Source organism: Squalius cephalus (genome assembly GCF_949319135.1).
Source record: "Squalius cephalus genome assembly, chromosome: 23".
Classification (NCBI taxonomy): domain Eukaryota; kingdom Metazoa; phylum Chordata; class Actinopteri; order Cypriniformes; family Leuciscidae; genus Squalius; species Squalius cephalus.
The window spans coordinates 7064324-7089478 of record NC_137144.1 but is presented as its reverse complement, the minus strand read 5'-3'; the positions used below and the strand labels follow the sequence as shown (position 1 = coordinate 7089478).

General features: G+C 40.5%; 1 protein-coding gene across 11 annotated transcripts in view; it reads left to right on the top strand.

The window, feature by feature from the left end:
• Positions 1 to 25155, top strand: part of ano3 (anoctamin 3) — a 156386-nt gene that overhangs the window by 19206 nt on the left and 112025 nt on the right. For 7 of the 11 annotated variants that reach the window (XM_079859855.1, XM_079859853.1, XM_079859857.1 and 4 more), the window contains exons 2-4: positions 10353 to 10550; positions 14440 to 14570; positions 14983 to 15138. In XM_079859855.1, the coding sequence (XP_079715981.1) occupies positions 10353 to 10550; positions 14440 to 14570; positions 14983 to 15138 (485 nt within the window). The remainder of the gene's footprint in view (positions 1 to 10352; positions 10551 to 14439; positions 14571 to 14982; positions 15139 to 25155) is intronic. The other 4 variants (XM_079859856.1, XM_079859849.1, XM_079859850.1 and 1 more) reach the window with 1 other exon arrangement.

The following is a 25155-nucleotide window of genomic DNA, read 5'->3' as shown; positions in this document are numbered from 1 at the left end:
GTAATGTAATATGTTACATTATGAAAGTAAAATCAGTTACTTTTTTAGAAATTATTATGCTTTCGCATACATTCAAAAAGAGTTCTTATTATGAAAAACTAAAAGGAATATAATTAAGTGCACTTGGACACTTAATTGCATGTTAATTGCAATTCAATGAAAATGTATTACAGTTTAAATGTATATTAAATGCCATTTTAGCTAAACTTTAGAGTGATTTTTAACCCACTTAAGTAGGACTTAATTACATCTTTATATGTGATTTCATAATTAACGTCTTTGAAATGCACTGCAAATTTACTGATAGGATAGCCTTTATGCTAACTAAAATTCACTTTGTTATTTCTGTTAAATCTTTTATATCATGCATTTAAATATATTTCTAATTACAAATTTAAGATAAAGTTGCAATTTAATACTTAAAATGTATTACCTTCAAATGTAATATTGAATAACACAATACAGTTAAAATACTAATCAAATGCATGTGCTTTAGAATGTTAGTCAACATTTAATACAATTAAACACACTTTTTTTTTTTTTTTTTTTACAAGGGTTATGAATGCCACTTTATGCTGACTTTAAAATACCTGCCAAATATTTATTCCCTCAAGTTCAATATCAGGAAATGATCTATGCTTTAACATTAAGAATTAGACAATCATGGAAAGAGTACTAATGTCTAAATGAGTGTCAAATATTCTCATTGTGGCACACTGGCGCCCATAGCACCATCTGCTCTTCTCCTGCACAGAAATCTCCAAACCGAGATAAAGCAAAGATCTCCTTCTAGAAGGAGGACCCATTAGTCTTCGTTTACAAAATGGTATGTCATATTTCCTCTGCCTGTGGGGAGCTGGTGTTATTGTGGAGCCTAATTAATCTGGGCAGTGGTGATACATCTCTACAGACAATATGGCGGTATTACACTGATGTGTGAGGGAGGGAGACACACACACACACACACACATACACCATCTTAACCATTTTAGCAGAATGTGTGTGTAACCGAGAAATCAAAATTTGACCATGCAAAAAAATGCATTTATATAAGTCATATTGACGGCAATCGCAAGAAAATGGACAAGTAGCTACATAATCAAATTCACAAATATTACACCATTTAACCCTTGTGTGGTGTTCATATTTTTGTTACTCAGCCAGTGTTCGTGGGTCTGGTGGACCCGCTGCATTTTTGGGTTTTTAATTCAACACAATCAAAAATGTTATGTTAAAATACTCAACAGATGTTTAGGCCTACTTCATCCCAATTACAAGCAATATAAACAGCACATATGGTCAATATTTTCTCTTTACCTTTGTTAGATCACATTTAAGAATTGCAACCTCGTGTGGGAATGGCAGGAGTAGAAGCACAAAACTCACTCTTGCACTCTTTCACACTTACACACAATCTCTCTCTCACACGCACGCACACACACACTCATGCAGACACATACACACACCCACAACACACACACCCACAACACACACACAGACACACACAAAACACACCCACACACACACACACACATACACACACACACACACACACACTCACTTGGATATGTGGTGTACGGTCACTCTCCATAGGCATAATGGTTTTTCTAATGTACAAATTGTATAATATATCCCCCTACACTAACCCTACCCCTAAACCTACCAATCACAGAAAACTTTTGGCATTTTTTGAATTTCAAAAAACACCATTTAGTATGTTTTAGTATGAGGACACAGATGTCGTCATAAACCATGTTTACGTTGTAACACCCATGTCATTATACACATTTGTGTCCTCATAAACCATATACAAGAACATACACACACACTAACAGCAGGCCCTGACAGGAGGAGGACAGAGTAAAGGTCCACAGGACCTACAATTTCCACACTTTTATTAGCCCCGGGTCCAGTGGACCCGAACATCCTGTGTGTAATATAAATGTGTAGGGGGGGTGTACAGTGAGTTTTCATTAAAAATGTGTTCTGATATATATTCCTCACAGAAAATGAGCCAAGGCCAATGAGTCTCAGTTTGAAAAAAATAATTAATTGTATCATTTTTCTTTTGATAAAAAATGAAAACGGGTCCAACAGACCCGAACACCATACAAGGGTTAAACATTATTAAAAATACATAGGCTACTGAGTTACTAAAACAATCTTTGGGGGGTGGTGTGGCGCAATGGATAAGACACATGCCTTTGGTGTGAGAGACCCGGGTTCGAATCCACTGTGAGACACCAATGTGTCCCTGAGCAAGACACTTAACCCCTAGTTGCTCCAGAGGCGTGCGACCTCTGACATATATAGCAATTGTAAGTCGCTTTGGATAAAAGCGTCAGCTAAATGAAATGAATAATAATAATAATAATCTTTGTCAAAGAATACACTTGTTTGTTTTAGTTTAGTTTAGTTTAGTTTATTTCACGAATACATGGCCTCTCGGCCCATAGTTCCAACGTTACAATAGCATGACAGATGCTCTTTTTTTCATTCCATGATATATGTACAATGCTAATCTCCATGCATGCTTTGACTCACAAACCTGTGACACATCAACACAAACATCACCAACAAGTGTGAGATCACTCAGATATTTCTTACGCAGATCCATATACAAAGAACAGTCATACAAAAAAATGCTTCTCATCTTCAATCGCAGAGATATTAGTTAGTTTACAATAACTACAAATTCTTTCTGTCATTGGTGTATTACTCCATCTACCTGTTTCAATAGCCAAACAGTGTCCAGAGCATCTGAATAACAACAAAGATCGTAACAATACAGATGCAATGTAGCTCTCCTGTACCACCATTGATTTGCATTGTGAATATATATTCAACTTCTTATTATCTAAGACTGATGTGTACCATGCATTCTGTGCTCTTTCTCTTAATCGTTGATTCAGAATAGATATTGGGCCTCCCAAGCACTAGAGAAACCATTGAGATACGATAGAACTCGAATGCAGGTAACCCATGTTTTTCTACCTACTTCATCCAACTGAAAGAGCATATTATAACATTTTCTTGGATACCGGTAATTAGGCATGGACACTAATTTTATCCAATACATTATGCACCTTTTTATATAGGTAGTGGATAATGCAAATCTACCCAGATCGCCCAAAACAGCTACATTGCTCACACTCGAACTGATACATAAGAGTCTCTTACAGAAGGACAACTGAACATTCTCAATACATTCCACAGGCTCAAAGCCCCATATCTCAGATCCATAATATAAGATAGGCGCAACCATATGGTTGAACAAGTACAGCGCTTGGTTACAGCTACATTTCTGCTTACGAACAAACCTTAATAAAGAAAGCATTGCCTTCTTTCCTTGGTTTGCTAAATGTTGTCTGGTTTTCCACCAAGACAATTTTGGTGTAAACCACATACCCAGGTATTTATAAGCATTGACCACTTCAATCTGTTCCCCTGCAAAATACCATTTTTCGTTCTTATTTAAAACGCCCCCTCTTCTGAAAACCATAACTTTAGTTTTACCCAAATTCACTCTCATACCATATCTGATACAGAATATTTCGAGCTGTTCAATTTCCTTCTGCAATCCACCAAGATTTTGAACAGAAGATTAACAGTTTTTGTAGAAATAAATAACATGTTTTATGAAGAACAATCAGGTTATAGGTCAGGTTATTCCACAATGGATAATATTTTTATCCTACAGTCAGTCGTTCAGAAATATATTACGAAGAGAAAAGGAAGGATGTACTGTATTTTTATCGATTTCTCCAAAGCTTTTGATAGTGTCCAGCATAATCTCTTGTATTTTTCACTCATTAGGAATGGTATTTGTGGAAAAGTTTTTGGTGTACTGAAATCTATGTATTCTACCTTAAATCATGTGTGAAAGGAATTAATGGTTTAACTGAGTATTTTGGATGTACCATTGGTGTACGACAGGGCTGTATGGTGAGTCCTCTTTTGTTTATTCTTTTCCTAAACGAATATATAACTATGATAAAGAAAGCTGTAAGGGTAAAGGTATACAGATTGAAAATATCACAGAAGTGCAGACCTTGTTGTATGCTGATGATATGGCCAATGTGTCAGATACAATTGGTGAATTGGTACACTTGTTTGTTCACAGTTTGAACGTTCTTGTTTCCATTTGTTTAATTTCAAGATCTGAGGTGAATTATCCATTGTTGCTTTTACAGCCACAAAGCTGGAGCACTAAATGATATTCAAAGTCACATTACACGCTTTAAACATTAAATAAAGCACATAAACAGTACCTGAGATTATCATTGCCACACTTTGTGTTTGTTGTTCCAGCGCGACGTCGCAGAAAAATAGAAACGTTTCTAAAATAGAATCGTCGCGTGTCGCCGTCGCGCCTGGTTAGGACAAACACTCTGATTAACATGGAAAAGATGCCTTTTATCGCGCGTCGCGTGTAGATAGGACACGGTGTTTACAAGCCTGTCTGATTAAATGTGTTGTGAATATGTATTAAAAAAAAATCATGTGTGCTTCAAATTTGACATCTACAGTGTGTTACTGTATTTGTACAGTTTGGCAGACACTAATAATGTCTGGCAGACACTAATAATGATTTTTTTATGTATTTAAGGGGTGTAAAGCTGCTACTGCCTATCTCAACCATCATGCAACATCAAGTTACCAATTTGCTTTACAGAGGTGCACAAATAGTGCTTCACATTAATAACTGAGTTTGTCTTTAGCATGCTGCTAAGCTAATGCCACACTACTCTGATATGCATAAACATACAAATATTGGGTAAAATAATACATTTTTAATTCCACTGACCGAACTATATTATTTATATATACAATAAAATCCGCCAAGTTGAATTTATTAGTGTTAATTTCAATGAATTCTTTGCTTGCCAAACGAATGCATGCTGTTCTGCATTAAAAAGTAATTTTTAGAAACCATTAATGCTGCTTTTGTAAGTTCTAACCCTAAGTTAAGCATAGTTTCACACACTAATTTTAGTCTAGCACTTCTTTTTTAACCATTGGGTCATGAAACCCGGGTACAGAGCAGGGTTAGCGCTAGACTGTTAGCGCTGAGTTTACGGTGTGAAACAGTGCTGTGCTAGAATGTTACAGTGAGTTGTTTAGCAACAGACTATCAATCATAATTGCTTCACTGCTTACCTCATTAAATATTCATGCCATGTGTTTTATTCAGTCTCAGAAACTTTCATGCTGTGTTCAGTTTATGTTCAGTGGGAAAACTCTGAACCTGGCACTCATTAATGAATAGTTTTCAGTCACAAGACTGACGCAGAGACCTGGAGGGCAAAATATGCATTGAACTACAACACAGAAGCCTCTCAATTGTACAAAACCCCCCCCCCAAAAAACATGCTGTAATATATATATATATATATACTTCTATTATTGATTGCTATCAGGATGTAAAGAGTTTCAACCAGTATAACAAAAATGGTTAATGAAAAACATTGCCTACCTTACATTTATGCATTTGGCAGATGCTTTTATCCAAAGCGACATACATTGCCTTTCAAGGTACACACTTTCCCTGGGAATTGAACCCATGTCCTTGGTGTTGCAAGCGCCAACACTCTACTGTTTGAGCTACCTTACAGGTACCTTACCTAAATCCAGCATACACCTTATTGATGATGCATACTTGTAAACAGGCGAGTAGATGAGCCCAGAATATGAACGCAACATTCTAAATGGTTTAGCGTTTTCTATATAATGGTTTTCTATGGAAAAACCATAGACTGTATAAAACAAGGGATGTAGTGTCAGTGAAGAGCTTTTTCTAGGTTTCTGAAGAACATTTTTAAATCCCAAAGTGGGCGGAGCCAGCCATCGCCATCTTGACAGCACGTCACTCCCGGATAACTGAAAATGGGCAAAGAGGCGGGATTAGCTGAGGTGATGTGATGGCTAACAGACAAACGGCTAGTAATGACAGCTGTCACTCAAGTGGCCACGCCCTTAATTATGCAGAACTTTAAGGCTTAATATAATTTAAACGGATGAGTTATAAAAAAAATTCACCACCCTCACAGCTGTGATGAAGGGCAAAATTGGCTATATAGACCTAAACCACTTTTTGTACCAGGCTGTAAACACATTTTTTTCAGTCGATGAAATGCAGTTTAAGTCACTTCCGTGTTGGATTCAAGAGAGACCGGAATATTTCCGCTTGGAAAAGGGACAGTGTGATGACAGTTTTAATTTATTTGTCCTTTCAATTGAGCTATATTAGAAAATCCAACAAGCTCTTTTATGAGAAAGATGACTCAGATATTTCTTGAAATGAGTCATTAATTGTTTAATAACTCATTAATAAATGAGTCATTAATTGTACTATGTTGTTCATTAACATGTATATGTATTTTCTTGGTACTTCTTAATTATGAATGATATTATGAATGTTATTACCCGTCTAATCTCAGGACTTTTGGACAGTAAAATGGGCAAAGAAATACATAGATTTACATTGAAGGAGGGGCCTGAGCAATATTTATAGATCAGAATATCATATACAGCAGGTCAGGGTTCCTCAACTCTGGCCCTTGAGGTCCACTTTCCTGCAGAGTGTAACTTCAACCTTGATCAAACTCCCCTGCCTGTAGCTTTCTAGTAATCCTGAAGACCTTGACTAGTTTGTGAAGGAGTGTTTAATTAGGGTTGGAGCTAAACTCTGAAGGAGACTGGACCTCAAGGGTCAGTATTGAGAACCCCTGATATAGATGGTAAGCTGGGCCAGTTAGCAACTAGAAACCACCCAGGGATGCGTTGCCCAAAAGCATTGTTAGCCAACTATGATCACAAGTTATTGGAGTGCTATGGGTTGGGTCCAAATTCTGAGCTTGGAGCACTGTCCTCAAACAGCACACCAATTACACATATTTGATAGTATACATGTATCTGATTATATGCAAGTGTGAACTGTGGTAAGAATTATGGTTACTTGTTCGTATGACAAGTGGTCTTAAATAGTCATGCTCTTGAGCAACATAAGCAAGCTAACATGCAGTACAATCTATGTATTTAATTCCATTTCAATATTTTAGCGTCAACAATCGGCGCTGTTTTTGAAGAGTGCACATGTATGATGTAAGAGGAAACCCGCAATGAGTCAAACACCAAATAAAGCAAAACGACGGGGATAAAAAATAGTAATGCCATGTTTGTTACAACAGCATCTCAAAGAAATTGCATTGTGGAGAAAGCAGCTGACTGAATGAACTGCATGTGTATAGGAGTAAAACATATGCCAGTTACGCCATACTGGATGTAAACGTGATTCAAAAATGATCAGATCTTGAATTAAAGATCTAATTGATTAATCTGCAAAAGTTATTACTCCACCATATGTGCATGGCATAATTAACGACAGTCGTATATTGTTGAAGCTATATGGTTAAAACGACGGATGTGTGACGGTTTTGGGAAACTGTAGCAGTGATTAGCTAGTTAATTTCTCTGACCATGCATTGCTCAATGGTGGGTAACACATTGCATTGTTGTTTGGGTAACACTCATTTTAACAATGTTAAAAACACTTAAAACACCATAGCAACAGCCTGGCAACCACCCACAACACCCCATTTTGGTGGTGGAGAGCTGTGCACAGTCAAACATCGTCCAATGCAAGTAAATGTCTGCTTTTTAATGTAGTAAAATGGGTTACAGGCAGAGATTTTCCAAAGTATATGTGTCTTCTATCTGGATCCCAAGATGCTATGAGAAGGGGATATTTTAGGGCTGAGCATTTGGGTTTCAAGAGACTTGTTCTGAATTTCGAGTACTTAAGATGCATCCAAAATGTGAGAAATTCTTGATTAATTCAGCTCTGCATGTGTTTGTTGTTCTTTGAACTTGCTGCATCTCTCTCTCTCTCTCTCTCTCTCTCTCTCTCTCTCTCTCTCTCTCTCTCTCTCTCTCTCTCTCTCTCTCTCTCTCTCTCTCATGTTAGCTCTATTTAGTATTAAAAGGTTAGCCGTGGGTTAAGAATGGGTTAGATTGATGCAGCCGTCATGGGCAAGGTCACTCAGAGAGGAATTCCACATCAGCTCTTTCTATTATGTGCAGTCATGTGGGGAAGACCAGGCATTTCACAGCTGGTGATCTCTCTTGCAAATGAGCTTTTCACTGGATGTGTGTTAGTGTCACCTTGAATGAGACGGTCACACTGTTTGTTTTTTTATTAATTAATTAATTAATTAATTAATTTTATTAAATGGTTACGCAGAATAATTTATCCAGATGTGATGATGCTTCTGCTGGCATTCTGGTACTTGACATGTTTGTTTTTATGGTTTGTTCTGGCATTGGTATTTCAGTTAATTTGTCATCTTGAAGAGAAACACTGTGTATTAACTTATTAACTTTTATTAATAACATTTACAAACATTACGCATCATATAATTCTTCAGATCATGGTCATTTACACTGCAATGAAACTTTGATGCATATAAATGTACAATCATTTTTCTCTCTTTTAATCTGTTATGCATTAACCTCAATTTGTTAAAGGCTTATTAAAGGAGCCATAAGGGTAATTCTCTGTGTGTGCTGAGGATAATCATCTCATATTAAATTCAAAACATGAATTGAAATTGCTCCCAGGATTATGTGTCCTGCCACAGGATCGCTGTCCACACTGTTAGAATAATTGCAGCTCTGAAACATTAACCTAGCCATCAACCTTTGACATCACTTCCTTGATGCAAAAGTTCACTTTGAGGTAAATTCCTTAAATATTTTATCATTTTAGCTCACAGTTGTTCCACCCACATTTTCAAAGTGATATGGGAAAGTAATTATGTTTCAAACATTTAATACTGTATATTTACCAGAGTTAGGCTCCGTTAGGTTCAGTGTATACTTATTTTTCTTTGTCATTCTTTTGCAAGCAGGTCTACATACAATGAACAAATGTAAAGTATTTTTAAAGAACCTAGTGTTACTTTAATCCTGTTACGCCACATTCAGAGATCATTACTTTCATACATATTAGCTGATAAAATGCAGGACTCAGCTGGGGAATGCTCCAAATACATTACCATATTCATATTAAAATGAGAGATTTTTTAAATGATATGTTTTTATGTTGTTATGCATTTAAAAATGTATTTTGGGGTTTCAAGTTGATTAAAATATGATTTTTTTTTAAATAAGGTTCTATTTGCTAATGTTAATGCATTAAGTATAAATAAACAGTTTGATCTAACAATAAACAACATATTTACAGCACTGTTAGTGTAAATTTGTAAACATACTATTGATCATTGTTAATTCATATTCATTCATAGATTAATGCTTATTTCTACAACTTGAAAGGTTAGTAAATATTAGTGCATGTAGAAATTAACGTGAACCTGCATGGATTATTAAAATGCTGTTCACTGTTACTTCATGATAACTAATACAATAACTAATGTTACAAATTAAACCTATTATCAAATGTTCCATATTAACTTTTTTATGGCCCATATAATGGAAATGATTATGTGTTACCAAAACAGCATCTTCTGTAACTGCCTTCTGTGGTATTGAAATGTCGTTAGTAAATCCTTTATCTTTAGATGACCTTGTGAGTCAATAAAGACTGACGCTTCTTCCAGGAGTTATTTAATTATGTAAGTAATACACTGGTTGTCCTTTATGTGATCACTATACCTTTGCGTTTGATAGCGTAAGTGAGTTTTACTGGTGTATTGCATTACAAGGTTTTAGGAGCAGATTCAGATTACACTGATTCTTGAGACATGGGACAAAAGAACAATATATATATATATATATATATATATATATATATATGAAGAGTTCAGATGCAAAAGCCTCTAAGTGCCATCTGAAATTTTCTTCTAGAATGATCATTTTTATCAAGCTCGTATTTTTAAGTTCAATAATTTCACTTAAATGGCAATGCAAATTACCTATTAATTGTCATTTAAGTGAAATGACTGAACTTAAATATACAAGCTTGGTAAAAATGATAATTCTAGAAGAAAATTTCAGATGGCACTTAGAGGCTTTTGCATCTGAACTCTTCATATATATATATATATATATATATATATATATATATATATATATATATATATATATATATATTAATAATATTTGTTTGGAGTTTTGGATTAATATGTGTCCATTGGTATTCATTCACACTTCAGTGCAACCACCTGCTACACAAATTTTGTGTTTTTATTAATTGCTCAATGTGTCAATGCCGTCAGATGTATGTGCCTTTATATTTGCAAATAAATAGATATACATTTTCAAAGTGGAAATGTGTTTTTTTTTTTTTACCCCAGGTCTCAGTTGTGTATTTTTCTTTCATGTTTCTCTCTCAGCAGGTATGCACACCAGCATCAGTGAGATTTTGAAGGAGAAAACGCTAAAGTCGTCCCGCCGCAGTTTGCCATGTCTGGCTCAGAGTCAGACACATCCTGAGAACCTCAACCACTTCCTGTCTGTGCCTCTGAGTCCTGAACCCAAAACATACAGTCACAGCGTCAGTGCCTCCTGCACACACATCATACCTCCCACAGGTGAGCATAGCAGAGCTTTTCTTAGTCTTTTTAGTTAGCTTATGATTAACAAGCTAACCTGTTAGCATGATAAGATAGCATGCCCTAACTAATGTAATAAACATAACAAATCCTTCAGTGTTTCAAACTCACAATCTCAATTCATAACTATTTTACCTTTTGGTGAATTGGTCATTTGTATGAAATTAAAATCTCAATATGAAATCTCATTCATAGGTTTTCGTATGATGGTTATGTTTAGGGGTAGGGTTATGGTTGGACCTTTATGCTTACTTTATTTCATATTTATCTTATATCATTTATCCAAGTAGATGCACTCATGGTGACTCAAGTCCTCCTTGGAAGTTCGTATTTACAAATTGGGTAGTCGTAATTATGCCATCATGGTGCATTCAAATAACTTGCAAGATGGCATAAAATTTAACAAGATTTTTATTTTTTTTTACCTCGACATCTACAAAATAAATAACAAAGAATGAGCATCAGATTTGTTTGCTTTTTTATGGTTTTATTGAATTTATGAAGGTGGTATAAATTTAATCATTATATATTCTTTTGTAATTGTCCAGTACTATGGTAACGTACAGTAGGGTATGCGAGTTTTTGATAGTTTTATTGTAAATGAAAAAAACACACATCATCATTTCATTCATTTGAACAAGTTTGGCATTAATACTGTTGCTCAGGGGAACCTAGATACATAACCTAGACGTTCCCTTTTACATTGGAACTTCAACGCTGCGTCTTGGAGTTGATTCTATGGGGAAGCAATACCCACTATGCCATGCTGAAGGGGTTCCTGCCTCACTAAGCTGTGAAAATGCACGAACGACATAGCACTCAATGATTCTACAGAGCTTAGTCAGAGTCAAAAGTGCATCAATCCCAGAGAGCATCCTATGTGACCTGCAAAAGTAATATAGTAGCACTACTCCTAAGACTGAATTTGCAGGTGTTAGTGAAAAAAACTCAAGCTTCTATGCTCCATAGCAAGTGAAGTCTCGGCAGTTACACCTTACTCCTGCGGGACAGGCCTCAGCCAGAAGCCCAAGAGGAGGGCTATAATGGGGGGATACACAACATAGACTCAGTATGCCTCACTAGCATCTCAGCTATATTTCTGAGAAGGTGCCTAGGGAGCGGCTTACCAAAGGAAGCATGCAAGGTTCTAAAAACAGTAAAACAGACCTAATATAGGAGTGAACGACTACTTAATGGACATAAAGGTCTTAATGGACATACAAGATATAATGCAGTTTGTCCAATAATTCTCATCCATCAGGCTCTATTCCCCAATGAATCCATGGGGAGCTGAAGCCCTACTTAACCACCACATGGGGAGCTGAAGCCCTACAACCACCACATTCAACTGAGACATTCAATTAGTATTACAAACTAATTAATCAGTTTCTTATTAGTTAATTGTAGTTATTATAATGTTAATATTGTGTTATTCATTTATTCCTTTGTAGTTATTAATTAATTAAAGTATTAATTAATTACAGTATTCTAAAGTGTTACCCATATTTCTCTTAAAGGATGATAGTTGCATACATTTTCCTCACGGCTAAGGCTAGTCACTGGTGAATGGCCATATGGTGCCATCAGAACTTGGATGCAAAGATGGCATTATGCAGGTCATGTACTTCCAGAGGTGTACTACGCTTGTCAAACAGTTTGGAAATCTCAGGGAGATTGGAAATGGTTTTCTTTAGGTGTTATAGACCTAGCTGAATTTGGAAGGATGGTTTTTGTTTGACAAAGGGCCTTGAATTTAAGCAATGAGCATTTAAAAAAAAAAAAAAAAAGTTATTGATTTCATCACCAATATTTGCCCACTTCATCTTCTCTTCTCTTGAGATTGCTGCTGCAGTCATTAACCCTTATTAGCTCTACAGATGTGTAGACAAGATATTGTTCCAAGTGCTGCTCAAAAGTTCTAAGTGAAGGTGCTGGAATCATTTCCATGTGCTGACACTGCCGGAATCCTCTAAAGAACCGCATTACATTCTCCCTTGAGTTTACTACCACCCACTAATGGCCATCATTTGGATACAACAGTGCTGCCAGAAGATCTTTTAGCAGAAGCACATGACTTGATGAGCTCAACACAACAGAATGAATAATGGATAATGAGATGGTTGTTCTAAGCCAGCTGATTTTAGTTATTCTGTGGCTTTAGTCCACATGCTCATACAGAGAATCTTCAAGTCTGTCTTTTATAATGACAGTACTGAGGACAACGGTAGAACTGGAACATTAGCTGGGTGACTACAGACAATGATGTCTTATTCTCTCTAAGGCTGCATTTATTTGATAAAAAATACATTAAAACAGTAATATTTTGAAAAAATATAACAATAAAAAAATATATATGAGAGAGAGAGAGAGAGAGAGAGAGAGAGAGAGAGAGAGAGAGAGAGAGAGAGAGAGAGGCTGCATCACAAGTCAGAGATCAGATCGGGATCGGTAGCATTCAGGAATATACAAAATATATCAAGACTGTGACGCATATTAAAAGTATTTATAAGGATCATGTGACAGTAATAGCTTGATGTTTTTATTTTAATAAAAGGAGCACTAAAGAAGTTTTGCTGTGGGTAAAAATGACAATTATGAAAATACTAAAACAAAAGTGTCAAAATTCTTGCCTTACTTTAATTCATTTCTTTGCCTTTACTATGAAAAGCCTACAATAAGTATTTATATTTAGTATGTTCTGTATATTTTGAGCAGTCTGTAGATTTGGAGTGAAAATTCATGTTTACTTCATTCGTCAGGTCTGGCACCAGATATATGCTACTTGCTTGCTCAGCCAACACATTTTTTAGCTAAATGCCTTGTAGAACAGCCTATAAGTCTTAGAATGTTTTACATTCAGTTCTTTTAAAGCTGCAGTCTGTAACTTTTTTGGGTTAAAAATTATGCAAAATAAAATTTTGAGCAGGTACATCAAAACTATCTGCTTGCTTTAGCTCGATTCAAAACTGTAAACTTGTAATAATGTCTTTAATTCCAGTGGTACTGGTGGATTTCCGCGGGAAATTCGAGCATGTCTTTGCGTCATTACGTCACATCTGTACACATAAAGAAGGGCTAGTAGGCTATATTGTGTGTGAGGATGTTGGAGGTGGAGATTTATAGCCTTTTCTCACAGCACTTGATATAAACATCAATTTGATGGTGGATCCAGAAAGGCACAAACGACAATCACCAGTGACAACTGGAGATTCACCCGTTGTAAAATGCAAAAGACTTCGGACTTCGTAGTGGCTACAGAAAAAAAGAGACTGCAACCGGCCTGTGTGAATACAAGGATAAATATCGGAAGGGCATTAAATGTAGTCACGCAATGCTGATGTTGTTAACATTAACAATTTTCGATTTCTTTTTTTTCATTTGAGGTGATATGATAAGCGATCATTAGATTTAATCAGCGCGGTTTACTGCAATGCGTTTTTCCCCTTAGTTGGTCAGAACAAAAGTGGATGTTACTGAAATGGATGTAAGTGAAAATTCTTATGTTGGTCATACTTCCAAAAGTAGAATCTGTGATTCCGAATGACAGTATCCACACCGGCGCGGCGACTGACAGCCACACATTCTCCTCAAAACATTGGATTCATCCGTGCTGTGCCGTGCCGAACCACAACCCGCGTAAAGTTGATAATTCCGCGAATAACTGCAATTGCAGATTCCGAACAGAGATGGCGACAGAGAGGAAAAACTACAGACTGCAGCTTTAATATTAATATTAATTAAAATGCACAAAACGATAAATAAAACATTTCTAAATGTTGTTTTTCTTTTATGCACCAGATGCACATCTGTATTCATCTCCATTTCATTCAGTTATTCTCACAGAACCCAGTGTTTCACTCTTTAACAGACACAGGTCAGGATGTCTATATGGAAGAGAGGGAGGCGGGGGATTTTGCACCTAAAACAGATGAAACGCACCACGTCCAGCAGAAGCCGGTGTCCAGAGGAAAGCTAGAGGCCCGCACAGAATCCATACGGGTACAACATCTCCCTTCTTGGTAGCAACTGCTAAGATGCTACCAACCTATTCTTCCAAATCCATGCTTGATTATGAATTAAATCTTGAGTATAGAATTTTCTGAAAATGTAAAAAGCATGTCATCATAGTCATTAGTTATAGACGTCAATTTGTAGGGCAACAGCTAAAAATCTGAATTCCTCTGGAAATTCGAGTGGGGTTAAAAAAAAATTGTTTTTTGATCTAGGAGTACAAAATGTGTGTCGTAATAAGCCTTTCCCGTTTTTATTTTCTGCAACATAAATGACAGTTCTACCTCAAAAGTGATTTTTGACATTTCTGAGGGTTTAAGGATTAAATCTGAACAGTTCTAGTGATTCATATTTTCTAATAAAATCTAATGAAATAAAGACATGTTCTGATTGTTTTCAGGGGAACAATTTAGAAAACCCCTCAGGATTGATGTTTAGAGATGGGAAGAAGCGTATCGACTATATCTTGGTATATAAGAAATCCAGCCTTCAGGTGGAGAAGAGGTGCACATTTGAGAGGAACCTGCGGGCGGAAGGTCTAATGCTGGAGAAGGAGGTATAGAACAATATTTTAACTAGATGACTGTTGTATTTTAACATCATTTGTTTGGATTGACTCTTATCGTCTTTAAGGAAAGAACATAGAACCATCAGTTCTACCAGAAAGACTCAGGAGGCAAGAGAACGTATGAATACGATTTATTTAACAGTTTGTATGCAAAATGAAATGTTAAAGTTCCCTTTCAAGGGAACTCGCGTTGCATCGAGATTGACGCTAGGGGAACGCTTCGCGTGATGATGTCTTGAAGCACATGTAAAATCAGCCCAATGGCGTGGCGGAACGTCAGATGCGGGTGACGTCACGTACCAGGAAACTATAAAGCCTGCTTGAAAACCAGAGAACAACAGCTTCTGTGTCTTCAGTAGCGCTCTATGTGAAATCTGTCTTTGTCTATTTATTGTTGTCTTGTCACTGAAAGCAATTATGTCCAGCGAACAGTTCAGAATGTGTGTGCATCCCTGCCCGCGTTTTATTTCGGGTAGGGACACTCACGCTCTGTGCATTGTTTGTTTGGGAGAGGAGCATGCCCAGTCTGCACTCGAGGGTGCTGACTGTGTGCATTGCGAGGCGCTGTCCATGCACTCGCTCCGATCCCGGCTGAGTTTCTTCCGGGAAGCTCGCGTCCCCCAGGGCTCGAGTCCCGCTGCTGCCGAGGCACAGCGGCGATCTCAGTCCTGGGGTTCGCAAATGGATCTATCAGCGGGGTCTGAGACGGGCTCTGCCCTATCTCAGCCCTTATCTGATAGACCCGATGTCACTCATCAGGGTTCGGAAGCACGCGCGGCGGTTTCTTCCGCCCTGATGATGGCACAAACACTGCAATTATCCAGTTCTGAGGATCTGGATGTTGTTAGTGTTGAGGCTGAGTCTGAGGATGCCCACCTCAGTCTCATGCATTTTAAGAATTGCTGGAAGTAGTGACAAGAGCAGTCGATAGACTATGTATTGAGTGGCGGGACGTTCGTTCAAAAAATAAATAAATAAATAATTTGACGAACGCTTTCTGCCCTCACGTGCACAACCACAACGCCGAAATCTGCCGGTTTTCCCGATCTCCACACTGAGGTGTCGAGATCGTGGGAGATAAACAGGACGTTCGTTCAAAAAGCAAACTTGACGAACGCTTTCTGCCCTCACGTGCACAATCACAACGCCGAAATCTGCCGTTTTTCCCCGATCTCCACACTGAGGTGTCGAGATCGTGGGATAAGCCAGTTTCATATAGAGTTTTTAATTCACAAACTTCGAATTATTCTTCTATTTCTGGTTATAAAGAAAATGGTTATGGGGAGATGCCAAAGGTGGAAGAGACGCTTGCGAGCTATCTCTCCAGCGACGGCATCTTCCCTAAAAATTTCGGTATTGCCTAATAAGCCCCTCAGAGTTACATCTTCTCTGGGGGGCAGGGCTTATTCCGCGTCTGGTCAGGCTGCAGCATTTTTACACTCGATGTCTTTGCTGCAGGCTTATCAGGTGGAATTATTGGGAGATCTCAATGAGGGCGGGGGTATTGGCCCAGATGTGGTGTGTGAGCTCAATTTGAGCATCATTAAACACAAAAAAAAAAAAAAAAAAAAAATCTTTTTAATGGATTCTCTCCTTTCTACGTCTGGGTTATTTGGCAACGCTGTTTATACTGCAGTTGAGAAATCCCAAGAGGCTTCTAAACACGCTGCAGCGTTCCAAAAATTGCTCCCCCGTCGCTCACATCCTGAGGCTGCTGTGCGGGAACAGCCTCAGACTTCGAGCTCCCATAGGGCATCTAAAAAGCAGAGCGTTTCCTCCCGTGCTCCCCCGCAAAGATCTCGGGGACAGGGAGGACGTTCTCAACCCCAGCCTTCGAAGGGTAGAGCGGATCTGAGGACCGTTATTACCGCCAAGAAGGCTGTGGGAAAAAGATTCTGGCGCCCGAGGGCTCAGGACCATGAGGGTAGTCCCCCACCCCCCCCGAAGTAGAGCGGTTAACACCTCCTTTTACGGTGCCCGTCTCTCTTCGGTGCCCTCAGGGGACCGTTCTGCCAACCCTGCCACCTCCGGTGCTTCAGGGCGCAGCGGTCTCCGGCGAGCACATATCTCAAGGACCACCCGGAAACGTAGTGGCCTCGGGATGCCCGCCCCCTCTGAGGAGGGTGTTAGAGCAGTCTGTTCAGTCGTTCCCTGCCGGTGCGCCGTTACAGGGCGACGGACCGACTACTCAACAACAACAAAATCCAGAAGTCAGTCTCGAGAGACTGATACCTCTAGTAGAATCTTTGGCAGCGTGGAAGCTACTGCCAAATGTTTCTCGTTGGGTCCTGCAGACCGTAGGGAAAGGGTTCCAAATACAGTTTGGTTCTCGCCCACCTCGGTTTATGGGGGTCCTACCCACCGTGGTGGACCCCGAGCAGGTTCTGGTTATGGAACAAGAAGTGAACACTCTGTTAGAGAAGGGGGCCATAGAATATGTACCTCCCTCCAACAGGGAAACCGGGTTTTACAGTCGGTATTTCATAGTTCCAAAAAAAAAGGACGGGGGATTGCGTCCCATTTTAGATCTTCGAGTTCTGAATGAGTCAGTCATGCAGCTCAAGTTCAAAATGTTGACTTTGAGACAAATCGTGCCACAAATCAGGTCCGAGGACTGGTTTGTCACGATAGATCTCAAGGATGCATATTTCCATATTTCCATCCGTCCATGTCACTGGAAGTTCCTGAGGTTTGCTTTCGGGGGCAAAGCAAATCGAGTTCTTCCATTCGGTCTAGCTTTATCACCCCGCACTTTCACCAAATGCGTGGATGCAGCTCTGGCGCCCTTGCGCCTTCAGGGTATTCGCATCATGAACTACATCGACGATTGGTTGATTTTAGCTCAGTCGCATCAGTTGGCGATTCGGCATCGAGATGTCGTCCTCGCCCATATGAAAGAGCTGGGGTTATGGCTGAACGCCAAGAAGAGTGTGCTTTCTCCATTTCAGAGGACCACTTTTTTAGGCGTGGTTTGGGACTCAGTGTCGATGCAGGCGCGCCTGTCACCGCCACGTATAGAGTCCATCCTTGCAGCTGTGAAAAATGTAAAGCTAGGCCAGCTACTCACTGTCAAACAGTTCCAGAGACTGGTGGGTCTCATGGCAGCAGCTTCCAATGTGATACCTTTTGGACTGCTGCACATGAGGCCCCTGCAGTGGTGGCTCAGGACCAGGGGGTTTTCCCCAAGGGGCAACCCATTTCACACAATCAAGGTCACGCGGCGATGCTTACGTGCCCTGGTTATGTGGAAGAAACCTTGGTTCCTGTCCCAAGGCCCAGTGCTGGGAGCTCCTTGTCGTCGCAAACTGCTAACGACGGATGCTTCCCTCACGGGCTGGGGAGCGATTCTAGAGGGTCGCTCATCTCAAGGTCTGTGGGAAGACCATCATCGATCATGGCATATCAATTGCCTAGAGATGTTAGCTGTCTTCCGGGCTCTGAGGAGCTTTATCACAGATCTCAGGGGACACCATGTGCTAGTACAATCGGACAACACTTCGGTAGTCGCCTATATCAATCACCAAGGGGGTTTGCGCTCGCGCCCATTATGCAATCTGGCACGCCATATCCTCTTGTGGTCCCAGGGGAAGTTCACTGTCACTCAGGGCAGCCTACATCCCCGGGGTCCAGAATATAGGAGCAGACACTCTGTCGAGACAGGGGCTGAGGCCCGGGGAATGGAGGCTCCACCCCGAGGTGGTGGAGCTGATATGGAGGGAGTTTGGCCAAGCACAAGTGGATCTGTTTGCGTCTCGAGAGACGTCTCACTGTCCACTTTGGTTCTCCCTCACGCATCCAGCTCCTCCTGGACTGGATGCCATGGTGCAGACATGGCCGAGGCTACGTCTGTACGTTTTTCCCCCAGTTGCTCTGCTCCCGGGAGTTCTGGAAAGAGTTCGCAGGGACCGGGTTTGCCTGCTTCTTTTAGCCCCGCGCTGGCTGGGCAGAGTATGGTTTCCCGATCTTGTGTCTCTCCTCGACGGGCCTCCTCTGGAGCTACCTGTCAGGAGGGACCTTCTGTCCCAAGAAGAGGGCTCGATAGTTCACCCTCGACCTGTGGGCTTGGCCTCTGAGGGGGCCCAGCTCATAGAGTCAGGTCTCTCAACCGAGGTTGTTGAGACCATTCTACAGTCCAGAGCTCCCTCCACGAGGAAACGTTATGCCCTGAAGTGGAGAGTATTCACTTCATGGTGTAGTGACCGTCGGTTGGACCCAGTTAACTGCCCATTTGGTACAGTGCTGGAGTTCCTGCAGTATCGGTTCACTGCAGGTCTGACCCCGTCCACTTTAAAGGTTTATGTGGCGGCCTAGGTGCTTACCACATTCCTTTGGGTGGAAGGTCTGTGGGGAAAGATCCTCTGGTATCTCGTTTCCTTCGTGGCACCTGGAGGCTGAGGCCTGCAGTTCGCTCTAGGGTGCCACCGTGGGATTTGTCCATTGCGCTGCAAGGCCTTTCCCTGGCCCCCTTTGAGCCTATTTGGGAGGTTCCTAGAAGTTCTTAACTTTGAAAGCTATGTTCCTTCTAGCCATTTCTTCTCTTTAGAGTGGCCAGACCTATTGTACTGCAGGCCTTCTGTCCTCCTCCCTTCTACCAGGAGACTATAATTTGCTTTGCCCAGTCCGGGCGTTAGACGCTTATGTCCACAGAGCTGCAACCTGTGGCGTAAAAGTGATAAATTATTTGTGTGCTTTGGGTCCCCTAACTCGGGATCTCCAGTGTCTAAGCAAAGGATAAGCAAGTGGGTGGTTGAGGCCATCTCACTTGCTTATGAGGCGGCCGGGCAGCCTTCTCCAAATTATGGCTATCCGGTCCCTCTCTACTAGGAGTATGGCCTTATATCAGGAGTTACCTTTCAGGACGTTTGTGTTGCGGCAGGCTGGTCCTCACCGCACACCTTCGTCAGGTTCTACTCTTTGGATTTGGACTCTACACCAGGGTCTCATGTTCTTTCTTCCTAGTGCTGCTCTTCATGATTTCACACAGGACAGACATTTGTAGCTATGGTGGCGTTGGTATAGACGTTCCCCTAGCGTCAATCTCGACGCAACGCGAGTTCCCTTGAAAGGGAACGCCTCGGTTACGTCTGTAACCTCGGTTCCCTGAAGAGGGAACGAGCGTTGCGTCACCTTGCCATATCTCCTTCATGCCTGTCAGCGGCTACTTCAGACTTTTCGAAGCTGTTGTTCTCTGGTTTTCAAGCAGGCTTTATAGTTTCCTGGTACGTGACGTCACCCGCATCTGACGTTCCGCCACGCCATTGGGCTGATTTTACATGTGCTTCAAGACATCATCACGCGAAGCGTTCCCCTAGCGTCAATCTCGACGCAACGCTCGTTCCCTCTTCAGGGAACCGAGGTTACAGACGTAACCGAGGCGTTCTTTGGCGTCCATAATCCAAATCCGGAGGGTAGAAGACACTTGCAGTTCCTGCCTGAAGATGAAGGCAGGGGCGGAGCCTACCCCAGATGGATGGACAGGGACCAACCTGGTGGTGGTGGGGAGGATGGGGGTGAACACCGGCGTCAGTTTCTGCGAACGTAGTAATGGATGTTAACCGGGCTTAAATACTCCATATGTCGAGTGGTGATTGGAGTAGAACTTGCGCTAGAGCTCCCATTTCTTTTGATCAGTTTTGAATTCCAGTAGAAAATTGAAACACAAGCTCTGCTCCAAATTCTCCAAAGTCTTACTGTCTGCTGTCTGCAGGATGCTGACTTTTAATGCATCCTGTCTGAAATGGAACCTCAGAAGTAAAACTCTTCACAGACAGCCGCTCTGTCTCTCCTAATGTGATGTGAAGACAGGAAACCTGACTCATAATTGATTCTAATAGAGTCTGATGTTAGCATGTTGCTACGGTAACTATGCAATATTCTAACAAACCTAATAAATACATATTGTTGCTAACTACATTTTGGAATAGCCTTCATGTAGCAATTTTGCATTACAATGGTGCCTACATGGGCAGCTCACTAGGTTTTAAAACAAAACTAATGGCTATCAATCAAGAGACAAAAAGGCAGGGGCGAAGCCTAACCCTGACGGATGGACAGGGAACAACCTAGTGGTTGTGGGGAGGATGGAGGGGAATGTCAGCGCCATCAACTGCGAACGTAAAAGAGAGAATTCAGTACTTATATACTCCAATGTTCAAACAGTGATTGGCCAGACCAAATAGTCATGAATGAATGAATGATGTGGCATTAGAGTCTTCCTGGTAGAACTTATACTAAACCTATAATGTCTACCAGAAAGACTCAGAGGACAGGTGAAAGTTTACATGGTATTTATTCCATAAAGTATTAACAGATGGTAGTATGCTACAATGATTCATGTCTAGTTGTATAGAAAATCTTTTTGTCATAGGCCCCGTTCTTAGTCCAAATCGTGCAGATTGCAGATTGATGCAGATTCGGCAGGTCTTGCCTGAAGATGAAGGCAGGGGCAGAGCCTACCCCCCAAATTAAATTCAAATTGATACCCACCAGTTGAGGTTTCTCTTAATTGGAATTCCTAAAATAGAACAATCATATGACAAATTAAGAAATAATAATACATATTTATTAACAAATGAGTGTATAAGCTATAGGCATGAGATTCCACGTTAGGCAGATTAACACACAAAGACTATGGTGTAACTTGAAAAGCCACAGTAGGTCAATTTTGAGAAGGGCAGCGATAGGCCGGTGTACAATAAACAATAATAGTCAGTCTTACCTGTTGACCACGATAGACCATGTTATGTGGAGGGCCCCGATAGGCCATGTTATGTGGAGGGCCCCGATAGGCCATGTTATGTGGAGGGCCCCGATAGGCCATGTTATGTGGAGGGCCCCGATAGACCATGTTATGTGGAGGGCCCCGATAGGTCGTTTTATGTAGAAGGCCCTGATGGGTTGTGTGATTTGGAGGGCCCCAAAACCTTCAGTGGCCTTTAGCACACCTTACATCACAGGGGAGAAATAAATATGTTTCCTCCCTCTCTGCTAAACCCTACTCCTTCAACCCTCACGGACCGCCAGAGAGGGATATATTTCCTGAATGCTGAGACCTCGCTTCTGTATCTTCTCTCTGTGACAGTGAGTGCATTCAGCTCTCTCCAGAGCCAAACATGCTCGCTCTACCAAGACGGGAGCATTCATAGAGGTTGCAGCACTAGGGTAGAGAGCTCGCAAGCAACTCTTCAACCGGGGCACCCTCACATATCGCTGCTCACACAGCCCCTCCACATGCAAATGGTTCGACTACATGGGAGACAATATAGGAGCTGAATACAGATTCCTCCATGTTCTTGATACTATCTGGGAGGAATAAAAGGCTCACAGACTTATATGTGGGGCAGCGGAGGAGGCGTATTAGTAACATTTGCTCTCAACCAGATCAGAAACAGCCACAGAGCGGTTTTATGAACCAACATGAGAGCAACAGAGCTAGCAGGAGAAGCCCAAGTTCCCCATGATCAATCCCACCCTGCCGCCTCGGAACCACGAGGTGCAGAAGCTTGACTCTCATCCCTTAAGAGAGAGTCAAGCAAGGGTGGAGTTTCCCACAGCGAACGTATCACAATGAATGCATTCAGCTCCCTCAAGATCCGAATGCAAATGCTTGATTCTCATCGCTCTAAAGAACTGATGACGTGTAATCCAGACGCCCTTTTGTAAGCTCAGGCGCTCCATTTGACGTCATCGGACTGTGTTCATTATTACAAGTTTGTGTGTCTTGTGTGGTTTCTTTGGTAACCAGTGTTCTATATTAGTAGCTGAACACCTGAACTTTACTTTATCAAACCTACTTTTTTTCTCCCAGATCTGTCATACTATTTTTATACTGAGCATAACTCTGGCACTATTCTTTTTACCTCTACATCTCTTCTGTAGGTGTGCTTGTAATGTCAGAACATAACTTTTTCCAAACTTGCTAACAATATTAGCTTTTCCCAGTTCTGCCACTTTGCACATATGGAGTCTAAATACGTTTTGACAACAAGGTAATAGTGAAATGAGGGGCTTAACCTTCAGGGAATGTTGACCCCCGGATGTCAAAGTAATTATTATTTTCTTTTTTATTATTTGTATTTGTTCTGATTAAAAAAGGCTCAGAACCATGTTACCACTATAGTTACACTTAAAGGTACACTATGTGATTTTTGGCCCTCTAGGGGCATTATCTGTTCAATAATCTGTTTGAGATTTAGCGTGCTCCATGGCATAACCTTTCTCACTCATTGTGACAACTAAACTATGGCACTCCCACACCATGTGTCAAAATTGCCAGAGCATCTTTTCTCTATTTACTGATATGACAAGGCACGTGACGCATGTACTGTATGCAATTTCCCATGAAAACCATCCTGATAGGTCTAAAATATAAACACTTACCATAGTGAATCAGTGAAAGACAAAAACACATATTGGAAGGATTAATGATATATTGACTCATTATATAAATTTTGTTAATTTTGAACAAAAAAAGGTACATAGTGTACCTTTAGGTAACAAGTGAGTTGGTTGTTGATTAAGGGCTTGCTAGTTTGGAACCAAATGTTTATTTGTATTTATCAAATTATATTTCTTATAAATACATTTACACTTTTGAGATACACCCAAGGAGGGGAGAGAATCTAATGAAAGAATTTTAAGTGGTTGTACAGACATTAGATGTGTTTAAAACTAGCTTCCTTTTAATGTTAATCACAAATGCAAAAGTTCTCATTCTAAATAATATGAGATCCAAATGCCATGGAAATCTGGTTCCCGGTTGTCACGTTTGGTGGTTGTAATGAACGCACGATGATAGGAAAATATACAGTAACAGAGACAGTCTTTAATAAATAAGCCCCCTCGTCCCTCCAGCTTAGCCTCAGTTAGTTGTTCCTCTGTGTCCGCCACAGACTTCCGGGTCTCCGGATCCACCTCAACCCTCCACCCCTTCTGCTCCATTGGGCTTCTCCTTCCCTCTGGCTTCCCAGTTGTACTCACTCCCTCCATCTTTGCCTGGTCTGCCGAGCCCCCATCTCTGCCTCGGTCCCACGAGCCAGCAGCTCCACCTTGGGCCTCTACCCACCCTGGTTCCGCCTCTGTCAGTCGGTCTCCGGGTTCAGCCCGGGCATTCAGTCAAAGCCCCACCCTGGCTCCTCCCACCGTTAGCTCCACAGTGGTGTCTCTCTCCATGACTCCTCCTGCTTCCTGTCCATCACCAGCTCCATGCCCTCCTCCAAAGCCCCCTCCCTCCACACTCGAGCTATCAATTACGGCGAGAGGACGTGCCTTCCGAGAGTGGGGAGTACAGTTACGGTTATAGATTCTTATTCTGATATTTCCTTTCTTTTTTGTTTTAGTTCCTGTCTCCCTGCTGTTTAGTTTTGGGTTTCTTGGTCTCTGATTATGTCCCTGTTTGTTTCTGTGATTAATTATCATCTATCAAGCTGTATCTTATTTAGTTCATGATTATCATGTGCATATATACTCTCTTTTCAGTTAAATTCTTTTGTCGGTTATTGTGGTTGCGTTTCCAATGTATTCCTGATTAAAGGTCATTCTAGTTAATTCTTCGTCGTGCGATTGTTTCATACACAGACAGAGTAATCAGCAGAACTAAGAACAGGTGAGGAACTAATGAGTAACTATGGAAACTATACCAGAAACACAGGCAAAATGGGAACAGCGAAAACAAAAACAAAACACAATGAATCTAAACAGAACTAAATATAACCCTGACAGCAGTAACTTATAACCCTTTTTAATTATTAATATTTATATTGAATTTCATACATTTTATCTATTGAATGTAGGTGTTTACTTAATTATACAAATAAGAGTTTTAAAATGTATTCAGATGCAAAAATTAAATTATCATCTCATATAAGTTTAATAGAAAATAAAACTAATTTTATAAATTCATATTTTTAATCTCTTGAATTTGACAATCAGCATTTTCTGAAGGTTAAATGCCTCTTTTAAAAAAAAAAACCTTTCAGACAATATTTGGTACCCTCTTTTTGAGCA